The sequence below is a fragment of the Bufo gargarizans genome, chromosome 3 (assembly GCF_014858855.1).
Source record: "Bufo gargarizans isolate SCDJY-AF-19 chromosome 3, ASM1485885v1, whole genome shotgun sequence".
NCBI lineage: Eukaryota > Metazoa > Chordata > Amphibia > Anura > Bufonidae > Bufo > Bufo gargarizans.
Genome location: NC_058082.1, coordinates 509,195,801 through 509,216,596, shown reverse-complemented (window position 1 = coordinate 509,216,596; position 20,796 = coordinate 509,195,801). Strand labels below are relative to the sequence as shown.

The following is a 20,796-nucleotide window of genomic DNA, read 5'->3' as shown; positions in this document are numbered from 1 at the left end:
GACTAAGTGCTGTTATCATGTCACAACCTACGCTCATGAACGGTGGGCTAGTCTCTGCAATGGAGGGGGTAATGGAAAAGTAGCAAGTAAAGATTATTCTCTGACAAACTTCAAGCCCTGCTAGTTGGGTCAGTAACTTCATCCTATTCAAAAAACACCAGTCTCAGAAAATATGAAGCCAAATAAAACTTGGCAGATGAGAAATAAGTATTGCAAAATCACGGAAAATGTAGAGTACAGTAAGGGTACCCATACACACAGTAACGGTAACACCTAAAACCTAAATGTGCTTCTCCTGCACTTGGAGTGAAACTGCGATGGTACCAGGTAAGGCCACCATCAAAGAGATTTTCTGGGAGTGGTAGGTAGGCGCAAGGGACCGTCGTTGACGGAAGGTATTTGTCACAGAGGTTCCTGGCCTCGGTGAAGTAAGAGCCGGTTTTTATGCGTCAGCAGCAACTGCTGTTCGACACCTAGCTATTTAGTATAGCTGTAATAGCTGCATCTGGGACGGTTCTTACTGGGAGTAGTCAAAGTGCTGGGTGGGTGACTACTCCCTACGTTCCAGGCCGAGTTTTGAGAGGCCTATAAAAAACTGCTAGCAGTATCAGGTGGTGGTGATGATCTCTCTCTGACAATCTCTGTGGAATCTGAGCTTTGTGCCAGGCTGAAGGCCTGAATCCGGGAGGACTGCTCTGTCCTGTGCTATGCCGACCGGGTGTGGATTAACACCTAGGATTAAGGCCTCATGCACACGACCGTTGTGTGCATCCGTGGCCGTTGTGCCGTTTTCCGTTTTTTTTCGCGGACCCATTGACTTTCAATGGGTCCGTGGAAAAATCTGAAAATGCACCGTTTGGCAGACGCATCCGTGAAAAAAATAAGACCTGTCCTATTTTTTTCACGGCCAACGGTTCACGGACCCATTCAAGTCAATGGGTCCGTGAAAAAACACGGATGCACACAAGATTGTCATCCGTGTCCGTGATCCGTGTCCGTTTTTTCCTATAATTTCAATGGCAAACTTGACTTAGATTTTTTTTTTTCATTTTTCATGTCCGTGGATCCTCCAAAAATCAAGGAAGATCCACGGACGAAAAAACGGTCACGGATCACGGACCTACGGACCCTGTTTTTGCGGACCTTAAAAAAAAACGGTCGTGTGCATGAGGCCTAAAGGTGACTGTTTTTGCTGTATGAACTGTCTAGGTATGAACGAACATCAAAACTGCAAATGGGCTGTTGTACTGTTTTGTTGCCATAAGTGTGAATGACGTTTTTGAATGAAATGTGAAAAAAATAAATGCCGGATCCGTTTTTCTGGATGACACCATTTTTAAGACTGATCAGGATCCTGATCAGTCTTACAAATGCCATCAACGTTTTGCCGGATCTGACAGGCAGTTCCGTTGACGGAACTGCTTACCGGATCACTCTGCCGCAAGTGTGAAAGCAGCCTTACTTGTGGTTTTTGGTTCAGATTTGGTGCTGATACATTGCAAATAGTGTTGAGCGAACTTGTGTTTTAAGTTAGGCATCTAAAGTTCGGGTTATCAAAGAATCGCGTTATGGATTCTAAATTCTGTTATGGTCCGTGGTAGCGAAATCCATAACGCGATTCTTCGATAACCCGAACTTTAGACTCTGAACTTAAAACACAAATTCGCTCAACACAAATTGCAAAGTGTGAAATCTGCGCAAATAAAATCATACAACTGGCATGTTGCAGATTTCTAAATCTGTGTGACAGGTCAATTTCCGCATGGAAAAACCCCCAAAGGTGGCAATTTACGAAGACCACCTTTTTTGTTGGTCTTACACCCCCCCCCCCTACATTGCTGTAAGATTCGGCTAATTTATGACGAGGCGTGTACCTAGTCATAAATTAGGCGCATCTATGACAGTCTGTTCACCTGGTGTAAAAACTACTCCAGCCCCTGTCTTGGGTACTTTTTGTCAACATTTACATCATTTACATCTAAATGGGTTAGCAGATTCGCTGGGCACGTCCGCGTCTCGCCCAACTGTCGACCACTGCGTTCAATCGAAACATAGTCACACAGCTGATCAAAAAAAAAAAAAAGGGACTTGCACCTTTTTTTTATGACTAAAAAAGTTGCAAGCCCCTTCATAAATTACTCCAAGTGCACTTGAGATTTGTCTAATCTCATTCACTTTGCTGGTACTGTATTATGCACGCGGCAGTTGTGCGGCCGTTCCGTGCAGCGGGCCGGACCCATTCAACTTGAATGGGTCCGTGGTCAGTCTGCACCGCCAAAAAATATGACGTCATATTTTTTTTGCGGTGCGGAACCACGGAAAGAAACACCACGTAAGCACTCCGTAGTGCTTCTGGTGTTCTGTTCCGTGACTCTGTTCCGCATCTCTGGAATTGCGGACCCATTCAAGGGAATGGGTCCGCATCCGTGATGCAGAGTGCATACAGCCGGCGGCCATGGATTGCCGACCCACCGTTGCATTTTCTACATCCATCTTTTGTGATAAGCCCTTGGAAGCCTTCAGAACCAACTTCTCCTCTGCTTCCATGCCATAATAGGTCTTCTTGGAAGATACATGATTATCTCTATGCTTGGGGCCATATGGGCGACTTTGTTGGGTGGAATGACCCAATATCATGGTCAGAGACCCACCATAGCTTCAGGATAACACAACGCCCCCCATATAGTCCTAGCCTAGGCTTTATACTGATGGTGTAAAAACAACATGACATTTGTTAAAGTCGTTCTCAGTTTATACTACACCTTTGTCGCTGAGGGGTGGTAGGCTGACTGACATAATACCTATGGGGAGTAGTCATGGTCTAGACGGGCTCGTGGAGAATATTCTGCCTTTTTACTCATTGGGATAATTATAATTGTGATTACCATTTCTTTATGGGTGTCTACCCTAGCTATGTTCAGTCTGCACACAAACCGCCTCCTCATAATTCGTGGAAATATTGCGCAAGGTTCCCATTCCACAGCAGTTTTAGTATCTAGAATAGTGTGAGTGAAAGCCCAGTAATTCTACATCACACAGCACGGAGGAAACGCCCTCATTAGAAGGATAATGCGCTTCAAATTGATAATCAGATTTAAAAACTCCATAATCATACACATAGTTAGGGAATTCGAAGTTGACCCAAAGAAACGCAAAAAAAAAAAAAAAAAGCGTAAAAAAAGCGTAAAAAAAAAAATAACCCCACAACACTGCTGCCTTCATCTCCTCCTATTTGGTCTTCTATTACAATTAAACGTGAGCCATATATAAAGAATCTCCCAGCAGCTCACGTCCCCCCCTCAATGTCACATGTCTGGCAGTAAGACAGCTGGCTGGAGCCTTGCCCTCTGTGCGAATGCAGCAGGACAAAAAGAACATTAAAGAGCATCTGTCTACAGGATCAACCCTATTAAAACTGACACAATGCTGTTTAAAACCTGATCCCTTATGCTGCTATAAAGATATTAGTGCTTCAATGTATATGCAAATGAGGTTATGTGCACTAACCACTGGGTGCACTTTAGCTTAGGGTTGGGCAATATCAAAAATATTCCCACGATAACGATATCAAGAAATGTATCACAATAACGATATACATCACAAGAAATACCCATTTAGAAGAAAAAACACTTGGGAGTCACAAGGAGACATTATACTGCATGTGGTTGTGGGCTACATGTTTAGGCTACTTTCACACTAGCGTTTAAGGTTTCCGCTATTGAGCTCAGTCGTAGGGTCTCAATACCGGAAAAAAACGCTTCAGTCTTGTCCCCATTCATTGTTAATGGGACAAAACTGAACAGAACGGAATGCTCATAGGCATTCCCATACCGGAGAGAAAACCGCAACATGTTGTAGTTTGCTCCCATCCTGGGAAACTGATCAAGACGGATCCGGCAGGCATGATCCCCAATGCAAGGTAATGGGGACGGATGCGTTTTCTCTGCCACAATAGAAAACGGATCCGTCCCCCATTGACTTTCAATGGAGTTAATGACGGATCCGTCTTGGCGATGTTAAAGATCATACGACCGAATCCGTTCATAACGGATGCAGATTGTTGTACATCAGTAACAGAAGCGTTTTTTTTTTTGCAGAATCCTGCCAGATCCAGTTAGACGCTAGTGTGAAAGTAGCCTTAGGCCTCCCTCATACAGTAGAATGTCTCTTTGTGGCCCCCATACATAATGTAATATTATTCGTGTCAATCCAGTATTGCTGTTTACATTGGGAGATGTGCTGCCAACCAGTGGGCTTTCTGGATGCCCCCAATCAGCCAACAAAGGATTGTTTGCGCACTGATCGGAGACCTGTTTGTACTTGGCGATCATCTAACCATTTAAACCTTACCTTAAGGGTCCATTCACACGACTGTAAGGGCTTCGTGCCCGTACTGCAGACTGCAAACGGCAGTTCCGCAAAACACTGACTGCGCGCCCTCCGTGCTGCGGATGCAGACCCATTGACTTAAATGGGTCTGCGATCCGCAACATACGGCAAAAGATGGGACGTGTCCTCTCTTTTGCGGAGCGGAGGCATGGATCGGAAGCACTCGGAAGTGCTTCCGTGGGCTTTCTGGTCTATGCCTCCGCACAGCAAAAGACAGGACGTGTCCTATCTTTTGCGGATCGCAGACCGATTCAAGTCAATGGGTTTGTATCGTAATGTGGGAATCGCACAGCCGGTACCTGTGTATTGCGGGCCGGAATACGGGCACGGAGCCCTTAGATTAGTGTAAAAGGACCCTAAGGGAATATTAACACTCTGCAGATTTGTTGCGGAAGCTTCTGCACCTCAAGCACAGGTCCATTCATCTGATTGGGGTTGTTTTGGCAGAAGTCCCATTCAGGTAAATCTCTGTAACAAATCTGCCACGTGTGAATATAGCCTACTTTTCAATGCACGAGGTCTGGAATAATAATATATATATATATATATTTTTTTTTTTTTTTTTTTTTTTACACATACATACACACACACAGTCAATATGGGACTGCAAGCACAAAAAATGTGTGTTAAAAAAAATGTACAATAATCCATGTCCTTCCACCAGTCAGATGACCAGGTTACCACAAAGGCCTTATTGTCTTACAGCATACTATGGCGATCATGAGATTATTATTAGCGACTCATGTGGACCTTCATTTTGTCCTGTTGTCAAATGTACTAAAAAGGATAAAAGTAAAAATCTAGGGTGAGGAGATGTGGCATATTAGAGAACCCTACTAGTAAAGGGGTTGCCCCATGAAGAATATGCTACATTTTCAAACCAGAACCTGAACACTTTTGTAATTGCAGGTAATTAAAAATGTTGTCTAGGAACTGAGCATGTGCGACCTTTGCAGTGATGTCACTGAGGTGGACAAACAAATAATAAAAAAAAAAGAACAGCAGGTGGCGCTATAAAGATACTTTTTAGTGAATAACTCAATGACTAGACCACATTTTTAATTACCTGAAATGACAAAAGTATTCAGATTCAGGTTCTGGTTAGAAAAATATAGCATATCCTTTGTGGGACAACCCCTTTACTAGTAGGGTTCTCTAACACGCCACATCTTGTGCACTTCAGAGGATGGTATGGCTCCAGAAATAACAAAACGTGGAGAGAAAGTGACATGTATTCCTCACAAAACTTTCCTTTATTCAACAGACACTTTTAAAAAATCCCATAAAAACGCATGCCTGGAAAAACATCTTGTTCTGTGAGCAGATCTGTTTTCCTTGGCATCGGCTCGGGTCGGAAGCCTTGACTTGGATAATGAGAAGTTCCCGCTTCTTGTATGTTGTAACATTAATGACATAATAAAAAGCGTGGATTTTAATAACCGCGCCAGCTCGCGTCCTCACAACCCACCTGCTCCCTCTCCCACCAGGCGGTAGTGTTCACCCACTGCGTGTGCGCGGTACACAGGCCTGACAAGTAATTAAGGTGCCCACAAACCTTACCGAGATCTGACAAACACAATGTATCTTCTATGGAAGGTGCATTCCTCTTATTACCTGTTGGAGCGCTGACAAGCTAGCCACAATTCATCTTCTCAGGCCTTGTTCACACATGGGTTATCAAAGGCCTTAGTATCTGCTGTGGGCAACTCCTCCACTTTCCTTAGAAAGCCACCCAAAAGGTTAAGTCCCTTTCTGTCTCATCGGCGTCTCATTCTACTGCTCTGTCCCTATCCATACTTTACACTGCAGCTCTTCTTACACTTTACGAAACTCTGTTCCATAAGGTAGGACATTTATATTAAATTATTCTTATTTTGCTACATATGGCTTCCTTCAGCGTATGTTCACACAGTTTAAATTCCATGCGGATTTCAATAATTATTGTTTCAGATGGGAATCTGTGCTGTTGTTCAAATGGCCGTAGATCACCCACGGGGATGGGAGCCTTGGCACAGGAACAGAGCAGCTTTCAAAATGCAAGTTTATTTTTATTTTTCATTACACTTTTTTTTTTTTTTGAAGGTCAGACAACCCCTTTAAAAAGGTGGATGCCCACCTCACCAGACCTACTGCTGCAGCCAGTCATTGCCTCAACGGTATACCTGACCCACGTCCATTCTGGGAGCTGACAAATAGGGACTGTAGCACTAAGCAGCGGTGGAGGGGGGACACGGCAGAAGGGAGCAGGTAGGTGAGCTTCCCTCCGCAGGTCCAGTGCAATGGAGAAATAACCAGAAATGCTGCCAAAGGTGGACAACCCCTTTAAAACCATGTGTGTCAAGCCTGAAAAAAAATAAAAAATAAAAAAAAATAATCACAAATAAGGGTACTTTCATACTTGCGGCAGAGGATCCGGCAATCCGGACACAAACTGATGGCATTTGTCAGACTGATCCGGATCCGTCTGACAAATGCATTGAAATGCCAGATCCGTCTCTCCGGTGTCATCCGGAAAAACAGATCCAGTATTATTATTATTTTTTTGCATTTTTAAAGGTCTGAAAAAAGCCGGATATGTTTTGCCAGAACACTTAATGCCGGATCCGGCACTAATACACTTCAATGCAAATTAATGCTGGCATTTCGGCAAGTAATCTGTATTTTTTAGCCGGAGAGAAAACTGCAGCATGCTGCAGTATTTCCTCTGTCCAAAAAACGTAAGAGGGACTGAACCGATGCATCCTGAATGGATTTCTCTCCACTCAGAATGCATTAAGATAAAACTGATCCGTTTTTTTCCCGGTATAGAGCCCCTGTGTCGGAACTCAACTCCAGAAAAGAATAACGCTAGTGTGAAAGTACCCTAACACTGGTTTCACATCTGCAGCATAGCTCTCCGGCAGGCTGTTCCGGGAATCGCCTGGACAAAAAACTGTTGTGTGCAGTGGTTTCTGTCCGCCTGAATGCCTCCATGTTTGCCGGGGAGCGGCCGGAGTCATTATAGTCCTTGGGGACCAGCGGGCAGGCGGTACTATTCAGCAATGCCGGGGAATATGTAAAGGGAAACGTGTCAATAACCTATAAAAACTAGAGATATACGCCACAGTTCCCACATCTTTATACACAGCACTTCCAGGGAACCAGGTGACCCTCCCGGCACAGTGCACGGCATTTACACGTCAGGGCTGAACTTTATACGATTTGTCATGTATAACGGGATTATCACACAAGCATACGCTGCTGTCCGTAGATGGAGAACCGCGCTAAGTCCTATCCACAGGATGGGACATAGCCGAGTGGCGGGGGTCCAGCAATCCTGAGAGGGGCAGCTCCAGCATGCACCCTGCTGCCCCATTCACGCTCTACTGGACTGCCAGGGATAACACAGTACTGTCCCAGCAGTGAGAAGGGGCCCGGCTGTAATGGAAATGAGCCCCCCCCCCCCCCATTTCCCAACTTCCTACAGCAGCCAAACAAAACAAGTGGAGTGGCAGTGTAAAGCATGGAGGCAGAATAAACCAGCAGTCTAAGTCTTTGACAGTATGAATTTCAGACTACCCCTAAACATACTTGAACATGGTGAATGTGCAAAATACATACCCCTCCCCCATTACAAATATTGCTCAGTATTAAAACATGGTTTAGCACCGATGCCAGTAGTTCTGCTGTCATGTCACTGATTTTTGTGTGGTATCCCATCAACATCACTCGCGACAATAGGGTGAAGCCAAAAGAGCGCTTCACTAGATATATAACACTATGGGGGAGATTTATCAAACCGGTATAAGTGAAGGCGGGCTTAGTTACCCAGAGCAACCAATCAGATTCCACCTTTCATTTTCCAAAGAAGCGCTGAGGTGAAATCTGACTGGTTGCTATGAGCAACTAGGCCAGTTTGAGAAATGTCCCCCTACGTATGCCTCCCATCAGTGTGAGTCTTGTCTCTCGGACCCCCACTGATAACATCTGTTATCAGGGACTGTACAATGGGTCCGCGGTCTGCATTTCGCAGCCAAGTATAAGACGTGTTTTTATCTATTTGCGGGAACGGAGATATAGATGCGGAAAGCACATTGATCCCCTGTGCGCTTTCCGCATCCGTATGTCCATTCCGCAAAAAGATAGAATAGGTCCGCAAAATGAAGACCACAGACCTACTGAAGTAAATGTATCCACTAAAACACACGTCTGCCGCGACAAAAAAAGCTTTTCAATTACACAGACATCTTAAGTGATGTTTCTGCTATAGGATGGCAGCAAATAGAATTTTCCGAGACTGGAAGTGCTCAGGACATGGAATTTAAGAAAAGATAAGAGTTCGCCCAGATCCCAGTGTTATACAGGAAAATATAAAATCATCAAACTGGAACAAAGAGGCACTTGTGTAGCCCGATAAGGCTGGCAGGCGGCGGACAATTTTATTTTACTAATCTGTATAATCAGTTATTCTGTGCCTGATTGTAGGACTGATAGGATTACAGGGGCTCTGCTGCTTATTACAGAGCGCTGCAGATGCACAGGAAGCTATACTTACCGCATGTAAATGTACAGTATTGTTCCGACAGGAATAAAATGGCAGGAATTCTCCTCATTCTGTCTTTAAAGTGTAACAGTCATTTCAATTTTCAATGTGTGGGGAGAGTTTTTGTAATACAGTTTTCTAATAAAAATTAAAGTGTATGTAAAGTCTCCCCTGAGCAACCCTCTAACTGGCTTCTCAGCCTGCCTCTGGTCTCCTTACCCCAAGCTTCCTAAAAATGATGCCACATACTTCTCTGCTCCCTCAGTAGTGCTGAAGATAGTGAGATGTGTGACGCTGCAGCGCTCAATGCTGGCAGTATACAGGCACGCAGCAGCCCAGCATTCAGCGCTGACAGTAAGGGTCCATTCACACGTCCGTATTCGTTCTTGCAATTGCGGACCAGAAAAGGCATTTTCTATTATAGTGTCTATGATGTGTGGTCCGCAAATTGCGGATCACACATTGCAGGTGTCGGGTGTTTTGCGGATCCGCAATACACTTACGGACGTGTGAATGGACCCTAAGTGTGCTATGTACCTGTCTGTATACCTGCCGTCAGCCCTGAACACTGCAGCCATCTCCCTATGTTCTCAGGGCTAACAAGGGACACACCGGGAAGCTAGAGAGGCGCAGAGCTGCAGCGTGCCTATATACTATCAGCGTTGGAACCGGCATCCTATCTTGCTGTGCCAACGAGCTACACACAATGGGAAGATAGCTGGGCAGCAGATAAATCTGTCATATTCTTAGTAATCTCTATTACATATTTAAGGAGGCAGGGAGACCAGAGGCAGGCTGAGAGCCTACACATCGAACAGTTAGGCTACCTTCACACTAGCGTTTTAGTTTTCCGGTATTGAGATCCGTCATAGGGTCTCAATACCGGGAAAAAAAGTTTCTGTTTTGTCCCCATTCATTGTCAATGGGGACAAAACGTATTGGAATGCTAGTCCAAAATACATTTTGTTACGTTCTCATACCGGAGAGCAGCATGCTGCGGTTTGCTTTCAGTACTGGGATGCGGAGCAAGACTGATCCGTCATGACCCACAATGCAAGTCGATGGGACGGTTCCGTTTTCTCTGACAATAGAAAACCGATCCGTCCCCCATTGACTTTCAATGGAGTTCATGACGGATCCGTCTTAGCAATGTTAAAGATAATACAACCGGACCCATTCATAACGGATGCAGATGGTTGTATTATCCGCAACGGAAGCGTTTTTGCTGAATCCTGCCGGATCCAGGAAAGAGGCCGTTTTGAAAGTAGCCTTAGGCTACATGCACACAACCGTATGTGTTTTGCGGTCCGCATATTGGATGATGTCCCTATAGCATCGGTTTTTTTGCAGATCCATTGTAACAATGCCTATCCTTGTCTGCAAAATGGACAATAGGACATGTTCTATTTCTTTCGCGGGGCTACGGAATGTGTGCTGTCCGCATCTTTTGCGGCCCTATTTAAGTGAATGGGTCCGCACCCGATGCAGAACCAAACCACGTTCGTGTGCATATAGCCTTACCCAGCGTTTTCAGCAGTCATCCTTAGCAATGCTCAGTTAGAGGGTTACTAGTGGGAGACCTTACATACAAAAGTCATGACCGAGACACATTACTTATACGCTGAGCCATGCGACTCATGAGACGTAAATCTGACCAATTGAGTAATCTACATTTTTTTGCATTTGCCATGAATCTGTATGAGAACAGGATCATTTACTGGGCCCAGGTAGCCAATGCCTCTGAGAATAAAACGCCTGATGTTCAATATCACAGTTTGCTGTCAAAGAATTGAACTTCTTGTGTTTCAATTCGATGTCTCTTCTCATTGAACATCTCTGCTCAGTCTTTCTGGTCTTGTTAAAATCCACATCATATTGCAGTTCTGTGCTGGAAACTAGGATGGCTAGAAGAAGGGCCGATTCCCACGACCGTGATCGGCCCGGGAAACTCCGTCTGGGATGACCGCGGCTCTTCTGACCAGACCTGACCGCATCATAGTGTTTTATGATACAGTCAGTTCATATGACACATCCATTTTTGCCATGGCCAACCATGGTGGGTAGCCAAAAGAAGATTAACCCATTAGATCCGTGGCCAGATCAATGGCATGTACACCTGAAAATCTGTGACAGTAAAATATGCTGCGTGACAATACACCAAGGTCTACATGGGCTTTCAATTTCTGGAAATAAATAGAACATTTCCATTCACTGACAGCAAGCAGAAATCTTACAAATGGTGAGGACAGAATCTAAGTATACTGTAGACCTTTTCTCTATACGAGTAAGTGTTCTTTACCTAGCCGTCTTACTACAGAGGGGACGGCCTGTACCTCAAGTCTCTCTCTATCCCCTTCCGTCCACGACATACGACGGGTCCATCGTGAACCTGATGCCAATGTGCAGAAAGCAAACACCACCAGTGTGAACAGAGCCTCGAGACCAGATACACACACTAGGCTAGGTTCGTCGGAGGCAGCTCCGTCCCAGATTTTGTCCAAAAAAAGCACTGCCGTGAAATGTCAGAAACCTAACAAATCCCGTTATAGTCAGTGGGATCCATCCGGCGCTGTTGGCGTCATATGACGGATCGGGCAGAACAATAAAAATACATGCGCAGACGTGAACAAATATAAAAAAAAGAAACTAAATCAGATTATTGAGGTCTGAGAAAACGTCTCGCCCAGGAGACATACGCAGAAAAACGTCTCCCAGGACGGTTCAGTTATCTGCCGCCGTATGAAGGTCATTATTAACCGGCGCACTGCAAGTCCTTATCTCCACATGACAAGTACGTAGTGAGTGTGCCAGCAGAGCGGCCATGGACGTCCTGGCGTGTCACACAACCTTCACGGGCACCAAGGGATTATTATTATTTTTTTTAGTAAAGTTTAGGATTTCCTGCACCACTGCCCAGGTGGGGACCATCCATGAATAGTAAGATATCAGGCAGGTAGACGCAGGGCGGTGGTGCGGGCAGCGTGTGGGCACACATGGTAATTAGCAGCGGTAGTTGAGGTTACTTTCATCTTATTATTGTTGGTTACTACATAGTTATTATGCCAACCCAGGTTCTCACCTCTGACAACACCGCAACCGTGCCCTTACCAGGCTCCTGCAGACATGCATGTACGAACATGTGGGCACTGGCACTGCCAGGCCCGGTCACATGAGGCCAGGGCACACTCACCTGGAACAGCCAGCCCTCGGCGTTGCCCGCATCGGCCACCTTGGCGAACTCCCCCACCACGGTAAAGTTTGGGCTCTCCATCCTCAGAGGGAAAACCTTGACCAGGGCTTTCTGCTTGTGCTCCAGCTCAGTGAGTGCCAGCCTCGCCTGCAGAGTTACCAGAAGCAGCAGCCAGTGGGGTGCCAGCTGCAGCCGGGCTCTACTCATACTGCAGCCAGCAGCAGGCATCCATAGCCAGTCCCAGGAACCCTGCGTGCCAGCAGTGCCAGCCGCTACCCCCAGGGCAGGGGCCCCCCATCCATGGCCTGGGCTGTCACGTAATCCTCAGTAGCTGCTCACAGCACAGTCACTTCCATTCATTGACTTGTCTTCTAAAGGCACCAGGGCGGCTCAGCCGTGCCCAGCATCATCCCAGCAGCAGCGTGGAGGGCAGCGAGCCGCACAAGTGGCAGTGAGTGGCCGGCGCCGTGCCCTCCTCCTCCCTCTCACGCACAGGTAGATGAGGCCGTGTGGAGCCGGTGCCCCCTCCTCCTCAGGCCCCTGCTGGCTCCTCTCACATCTCCCTGAGCCAATCCCCGCCGAGCAGTGTGTGGACTCCGGCGCCCTGCGCACAACTTCTCCCCCGGCTCAGGGCGCAGTGCGGTGAGGACGCTTCCCGGGACACTGAGCCTCCCTCCCCGGGGACTGGGCTGCTGGGCTCCTACCTGCTGACACAAAGTGAGGGTGGAGCAGCTGCAGGCCATCCCCTCCCCCCTCGCTGGAGAATGTGGTTCTGCTGGCTCCCAGACTCCCTCTGCAGCCCGGCCGCCAGATGGCAGCTCCCTGTCTGCGGCTCCAGCCTCCGCTCTGCATGGGGCTCCAGGCCGCACACAGTACCGGAGCTGCAGCCTAGCCGCCACTGCATTGTGTATAGCTACATAGACTGTAGCTATACACTGATGTACTGTAGCTATATACTGGTGTACTGTACCTATATACTGGTGTACTGTACCTATATACTGTGGCTGTACTGTACCTACATATATACTGATGTACTGTACCTATATACTGTGGCTGTACTGTACCTACATATATACTGATGTACTGTACCTACATATATACTGATGTACTGTACCTATATACTGTGGCTGTACTGTACCTACATATATACTGATGTACTGTACCTACATATATACTGATGTACTGTACCTATATACTGGTGTACTGTACCTATATACTGGTGTACTGTACATATATACTGTGGCTGTACTGTACCTACATATACGATGATGTACTGTACCTATATACTGAGGCTGTACTGTACCTATATACTGGTGTACTGTACCTATATACTGTGGCTGTACTGTACCTATATACTGTGGCTGTACTGTACCTACATATATACTGATGTACTGTACCTACATATATACTGATGTACTGTACCTATATACTGGTGTACTGTACCTATATACTGGTGTACTGTACATATATACTGTGGCTGTACTGTACCTACATATACGATGATGTACTGTACCTATATACTGAGGCTGTACTGTACCTATATACTGGTGTACTGTACCTATATACTGTGGCTGTACTGTACCTATATACTGTGGCTGTACTGTACCTATATACTGTGGCTGTACTGTACCTACATATATACTGATGTACTGTACCTATATACTGTGGCTGTACTGTACCTACATATATACTGGTGTACTGTACCTATATACTGATGTACTGTACCTATATACTGGTGTACTGTACCTATATACTGGTGTACTGTACATATATACTGTGGCTGTACTGTACCTACATATACACTGATGTACTGTACCTATATACTGAGGCTGTACTGTACCTATATACTGAGGCTGTACTGTACCTATATACTGAGGCTGTGCTGTACCTACATATATACTGTGGCTGTACTGTACCTATATATTGTGGCTGTACTGTACCTACATATATACTGATGTACTGTACCTATATATTGTGGCTGTACTGTACCTACATATATACTGATGTACTGTACCTATATATACTGATGTACTGTACCTATATACTGAGGCTGTACTGTACCTACATATATACTGTGGCTGTACTGTACCTACATATATACTGATGTACTGTACCTATATACTGAGGCTGTACTGTACCTACATATATACTGATGTACTGTACCTATATATACTGATGTACTGTACCTATATACTGAGGCTGTACTGTACCTACATATATACTGTGGCTGTACTGTACCTATATACTGTGGCTGTACTGTACCTACATATATACTGATGCACTGTACCTATATATATACTGGTGTACTGTACCTATATACTGAGGCTGTACTGTACCTACATATATACTGATGTACTGTACCTACATATATACTGATGTACTGTACCTATATACTGATGTACTGTACCTATATACTGGTGTACTGTACATATATACTGTGGCTGTACTGTACCTACATATACGATGATGTACTGTACCTATATACTGAGGCTGTACTGTACCTATATACTGAGGCTGTACTGTACCTACATATATACTGTGGCTGTACTGTACCTATATATTGTGGCTGTACTGTACCTACATATATACTGATGTACTGTACCTATATATACTGATGTACTGTACCTATATACTGAGGCTGTACTGTACCTACATATATACTGATGTACTGTACCTATATACTGAGGCTGTACTGTACCTACATATATACTGATGTACTGTACCTATATACTGAGGCTGTACTGTACCTACATATATACTGATGTACTGTACCTATATACTGAGGCTGTACTGTACCTACATATATACTGTGGCTGTACTGTACCTACATATATACTGATGTACTGTACCTATATACTGAGGCTGTACTGTACCTACATATATACTGATGTACTGAACCTATATACTGAGGCTGTACTGTACCTACATATATACTGATGTACTGTACCTATATATACTGATGTACTGTACCTATATACTGAGGCTGTACTGTACCTACATATATACTGATGTACTGTACCTATATACTGTGGCTGTACTGTACCTACATATATACTGATGTACTGTACCTACATATATACTGATGTACTGTACCTATATACTGTGGCTGTACTGTACCTACATATATACTGATGTACTGTACCTATATACTGTGGCTGTACTGTACCTACATACAGGGAGTGCAGAATTATTAGGCAAGTTGTATTTTTGAGGATTAATTTTATTATTGAACAACAACCATGTTCTCAATGAACCCAAAAAACTCATTAATATCAAAGCTGAATATTTTTGGAAGTAGTTTTTAGTTTGTTTTTAGTTTTAGCTATTTTAGGGGGATATCTGTGTGTGCAGGTGACTATTACTGTGCATAATTATTAGGCAACTTAGCAAAAAACAAATATATACCCATTTCAATTATTTATTTTTACCAGTGAAACCAATATAACATCTCAACATTCACAAATATACATTTCTGACATTCAAAAACAAAACAAAAACAAATCAGTGACCAATATAGCCACCTTTCTTTGCAAGGACACTCAAAAGCCTGCCATCCATGGATTCTGTCAGTGTTTTGATCTGTTCACCATCAACATTGCGTGCAGCAGCAACCACAGCCTCCCAGACACTGTTCAGAGAGGTGTACTGTTTTCCCTCCTTGTAAATCTCACATTTGATGATGGACCACAGGTTCTCAATGGGGTTCAGATCAGGTGAACAAGGAGGCCATGTCATTAGATTTTCTTCTTTTATACCCTTTCTTGCCAGCCACGCTGTGGAGTACTTGGACGCGTGTGATGGAGCATTGTCCTGCATGAAAATCATGTTTTTCTTACCTTGCAGACTTCTTCCTGTACCACTGCTTGAAGAAGGTGTCTTCCAGAAACTGGCAGTAGGACTGGGAGTTGAGCTTGACTCCATCCTCAACCCGAAAAGGCCCCACAAGCTCATCTTTAATGATACCAGCCCAAACCAGTACTCCACCTCCACCTTGCTGGCGTCTGAGTCGGACTGGAGCTCTCTGCCCTTTACCAATCCAGCCATCTGGCCCATCAAGACTCACTCTCATTTCATATGTCCATAAAACCTTAGAAAAATCAGTCTTGAGATATTTCTTGGCCCAGTCTTGACGTTTCAGCTTGTGTGTCTTGTTCAGTGGTGGTCGTCTTTCAGCCTTTCTTACCTTGGCCATGTCTCTGAGTATTGCACACCTTGTGCTTTTGGGCACTCCAGTGATGTTGCAGCTCTGAAATATGGCCAAACTGGTGGCAAGTGGCATCTTGGCAGCTGCACGCTTGACTTTTCTCAGTTCATGGGCAGTTATTTTGCGCCTTGGTTTTTCCACACGCTTCTTGCGACCCTGTTGACTATTTTGAATGAAACGCTTGATTGTTCGATGATCACGCTTCAGAAGCTTTGCAATTTTAAGAGTGCTGCATCCCTCTGCAAGATATCTCACTATTTTTTGACTTTTCTGAGCCTGTCAAGTCCTTCTTTTGACCCATTTTGCCAAAGGAAAGGAAGTTGCCTAATAATTATGCACACCTGATATAGGGTGTTGATGTCATTAGACCACACCCCTTCTCATTACAGAGATGCACATCACCTAATATGCTTAATTGGTAGTAGGCTTTCGAGCCTATACAGCTTGGAGTAAGACAACATGCATAAAGAGGATGATGTGGTCAAAATACTCATTTGCCTAATAATTCTGCACGTAGTGTATATACTGATGTACTGTACCTATATACTGAGGCTGTACTGTACCTACATATATACTGATGTACTGTACCTATATACTGTGGCTGTACTATATCTACATATACACTGATGTATAACTGTACCTATATACTGTGGCTGTACTATATCTACATATATACTGATGTACTGTACCTATATACTGAGGCTGTACTGTACCTACATATATACTGATGTACTGTACCTATATACTGTGGCTGTACTATATCTACATATACACTGATGTATAACTGTACCTATATACTGATGTACTCTACCTACATATATACTGATGTACTGTACCTACATATACACTGATGTACTGTACCTATATACTGAGGCTGTACTATATCTACATATATACTGATGTACTGTACCTATATACTGAGGCTGTACTATATCTACATATATACTGATGTACTGTACCTATATACTGAGGCTGTACTATATCTACATATATACTTATGTACTGTACCTATATACTGTGGCTGTACTATATCTACATATATACTGATGTACTGTACATATATATATATATATATATATATACATAAGTATAAATGTAGATACAATACAGCCTCAGTATATAGGTACAGTACATTAGTATAAATGTAGATACAATACAGCCTCAGTATATACTGTAGGTACAGTACATTAGTATACATGTAGATACAGTACAGTCTCAGTATATAGGTACAGTACATTAGTATATATGTAGATACAATACAGCCTCCGTTTATAGCTACAGTACATCAGTATATGTGTAGATACAGTACAGCCTCAGTATTTAGGTACAGTACATCAATATATATACAGTACAGACCAAAAGTTTGGACACACCTTCTCATTCAAAGAGTTTTCTTTATTTTCATGACTATGAAAATTGTAGATTCAAACTGAAGGCATCAAAACTATGAATTAACACATGTGGCATTATATACATAACAAAAAAGTGTGAAACAACTGAAAATATGTCATATTCTAGGTTCTTCAAAGTAGCCACCTTTTGCTTTGATTACTGCTTTGCACACTCTTGGCATTCTCTTGATGAGCTTCAAGAGGTAGTCACCTGAAATGGTCTTCCAACAGTCTTGAAGGAGTTCCCAGAGATGCTTAGCACTTGTTGGCCCTTTTGCCTTCACTCTGCGGTCCAGCTCACCCCAAACCATCTCGATTGGGTTCAGGTCCGGTGACTGTGGAGGCCAGGTCATCTGGCGCAGCACCCCATCACTCTCCTTCATGGTCAAATAGCCCTTACACAGCCTGGAGGTGTGTTTGGGGTCATTGTCCTGTTGAAAAATAAATGATGGTCCAACTAAACGCAAACCGGATGGAATAGCATGCCGCTGCAAGATGCTGTGGTAGCCATGCTGGTTCAGTATGCCTTCAATTTTGAATAAATCCCCAACCAGCAAAGCACCCCCACACCATCCACACCTCCTCCCCCATGCTTCACAGTGGGAACCAGGCATGTAGAGTCCATCCGTTCACCTTTTTTCCTCCATATGCTCCCTAACAATAGGCAACACGCTAGCAGCACATGGAGCAGGACGCGCGAGCACCGAGCTCCGCCACCAAGCTGCAACATTAGGGGCTTTGAGTCCTCAGCACAGACCCTCACATGGGCAAGAAGCTGCCCAAGAAGCCCCCACATACCTCCTCCAGACCCCCCGCACCAAGGCACGCTTCGTGACTTCGTCCTGCGCTCAGGACAGAGCTCGCCGCCATCTTTCCCGCCCGACCTGGCTGCCCCTGCAGAAGCGCTCCCTCAGAGCTGCAGGGAAGGATGGGACCGTGAGACACCAGGCACTCCTGCTGCACAGGAGCCCCCAGCATTGTCGTGGAAATTTTTATTAGCATAGGATGACTATAGTGGACTTTCTCTTTAGCTTATGAATGTTGTGTAGGTTTATTTTGTATATGCCTCCCTATGTAAAATCTGACCGGATTACGGTTATAAGAGAGTGTGATTGGGTCAAGACGGTACCAGGGAAATTCTATTGATCAGCACTCGGGTTCCTACTCCCCCATGTGAAAGCCACCACCGTTGGTTTGAGGGGTGAACTAATGGCTGCTGGCTCTGAGTACAATGTTCTTAGTGAAAGCTACCAGCGGGTCCTCATCAGCAACAGTGGGATATAGCACACTGATGCCGGTCTCACTGAACCATGGGGGCCCCAACATGCTGCTAAACATTGGTTGGTGGGACTGGTGTCCATGTGAATGCTATATCACCTTTCTTGATCGACCCTGTTTTAAAAGACCTTCCTCAGGGACTGATCCCCCCTTTCGGAACCATGTCTAACAGAGGTTCACTTTGGGTCAGTAGGAGATTTGTACTGGATTATATGGATGTTGTCTGATTAGAGGGCAATATCTGTTTAAGTAAAGGCTGATTCATTTGGTAGAATTTGCACATGTCCTGGGTGTGGTGGTGGATTGTGATCAGCAGACCAAATGAGCATGTTTGAGCTCCACCCACCGGCACTCTCAGGAAGTGTCCAAATATGTCCCTTCCAGTTCTGAAATGTATTTCTATTGGTCAAGGTATGAGGTGGATTGTACCTGCCTATCTAATTATTTTGGGCGGCCATGTGCCATGGAGAGCAGGGTTGGCCCAGTAAAAGGTCTGAGTCAGGTTAACAGAGACACAGAATTTCTTGGAAACTAAGCAGACTGTACGCAAGTCTTCTTTCATCGGTGCTTGTTGCTTACACTTGCAAGTCTCCATATATCTAAAAGAGCTAATAGTACTTCACAAGGATCAGGATTTGGCCCACTACTACAGCATCGGCTAACGTGGCCACAGAGACCTGCCAGCCTCCAGCCTCTCCACCGCCGCCCTGGACGTGGACCCAGCAGGAAGCCCTTGATCCCAAGTTGGCGCCTGCATGTGCCAAACTACAGACAGCGGGGGAGCCCCCCTCTCAGGTCAGTGCCCAGTGGCGTTTCTCTGACCCCCCTCAGCCATCCTCCCCCTTGGCTCTCTCTCCATGCAGAAGGGGACCCCCAGATGTGCCCAATGTTGTGGCAGTGTCCTCTGCCCACATCTCCTCACTGGAACTTGAGGATGACATAGGGGATACCCCCTCCATGCAGCGGTACGCCCCCCGCACCACTGCACACTCCCCATACTCTGACCATGGCAACTATACTGGTCCCCCCCTATGGACTTGGCTTCTATGCTCTCCTAGCTGCCTACTAAAGGCGACTTCCAGGCTCTGGTTACAGAGGTCACCGCAACATGCCGCTCTGAAATCTCTGCAGTTCGGTGCAACCTAAACTCTATTGCCACCTGAGTGGAGACCCTAGAGAAAGATCACATAGTTACACTGTCTTGTGTCTCTCAACTCCATACCTCAGTGTCCTCACAAGTTGCAGGGCTCTGTGAGTTGCAGTGTCATATATAGGACTTAGACAATCTTAGGAGGAGGAATAATATCAGAATCCGTGGTCTCCCAGAGCCCCCAGGGGAGGAGGGCATACAGGTAATCCTGGACTTGCTTGTCAACAAAATTATGGAGGACCCCCCCCCCGTCTCATACCACTAAGCTGGACAGGGCCCACAGAGCCCTCCGACCCAAAGGATCCACTGTCCAACCCAGGGACATTATTTGCTGCATTCACGACTTTGCCCGGAAAGAGGTGATCATGATGAAAGCCAGATACTCCCGTTTTGTGGACTTTCGGGGGGCCAAGGTCGCACTGTGGCCTTACGCTCCTACGCTGACATCGGCCCATTCTGTGCCACGCTGGATTTGCCAGTACCTAACCTCTCTGATTGGGAGATTGCCACAACATCCCTGCTCACCCCTCTTGCTTGGCAGACGACGGGGGTCACAAGAGACGTCGACTGCCCTCGCCCAAAGTGAGGTCTGCTGATCCCGGGGGAGCATCCCCTTCACCGAGATTGGCGTTCCCTGAACCCGGCGGAACATCTTCCCCCACTGAAGGGCTC

General features: G+C 45.3%; 1 protein-coding gene across 1 annotated transcript in view; it reads right to left on the bottom strand.

Annotated features, from left to right (window-relative positions):
• RNF43 (ring finger protein 43) overlaps positions 1 to 12,809 on the bottom strand; it is a 68,753-nt gene extending 55,944 nt beyond the window's left edge. Inside the window, exon 1 of the mRNA XM_044287093.1 lies at positions 12,102 to 12,809. Coding sequence (XP_044143028.1) covers positions 12,102 to 12,329 — 228 coding nt within the window. The 5' untranslated portion in view covers positions 12,330 to 12,809. The remainder of the gene's footprint in view (positions 1 to 12,101) is intronic.
• Between the last annotated feature and the right edge of the window lie 7,987 nt (positions 12,810 to 20,796).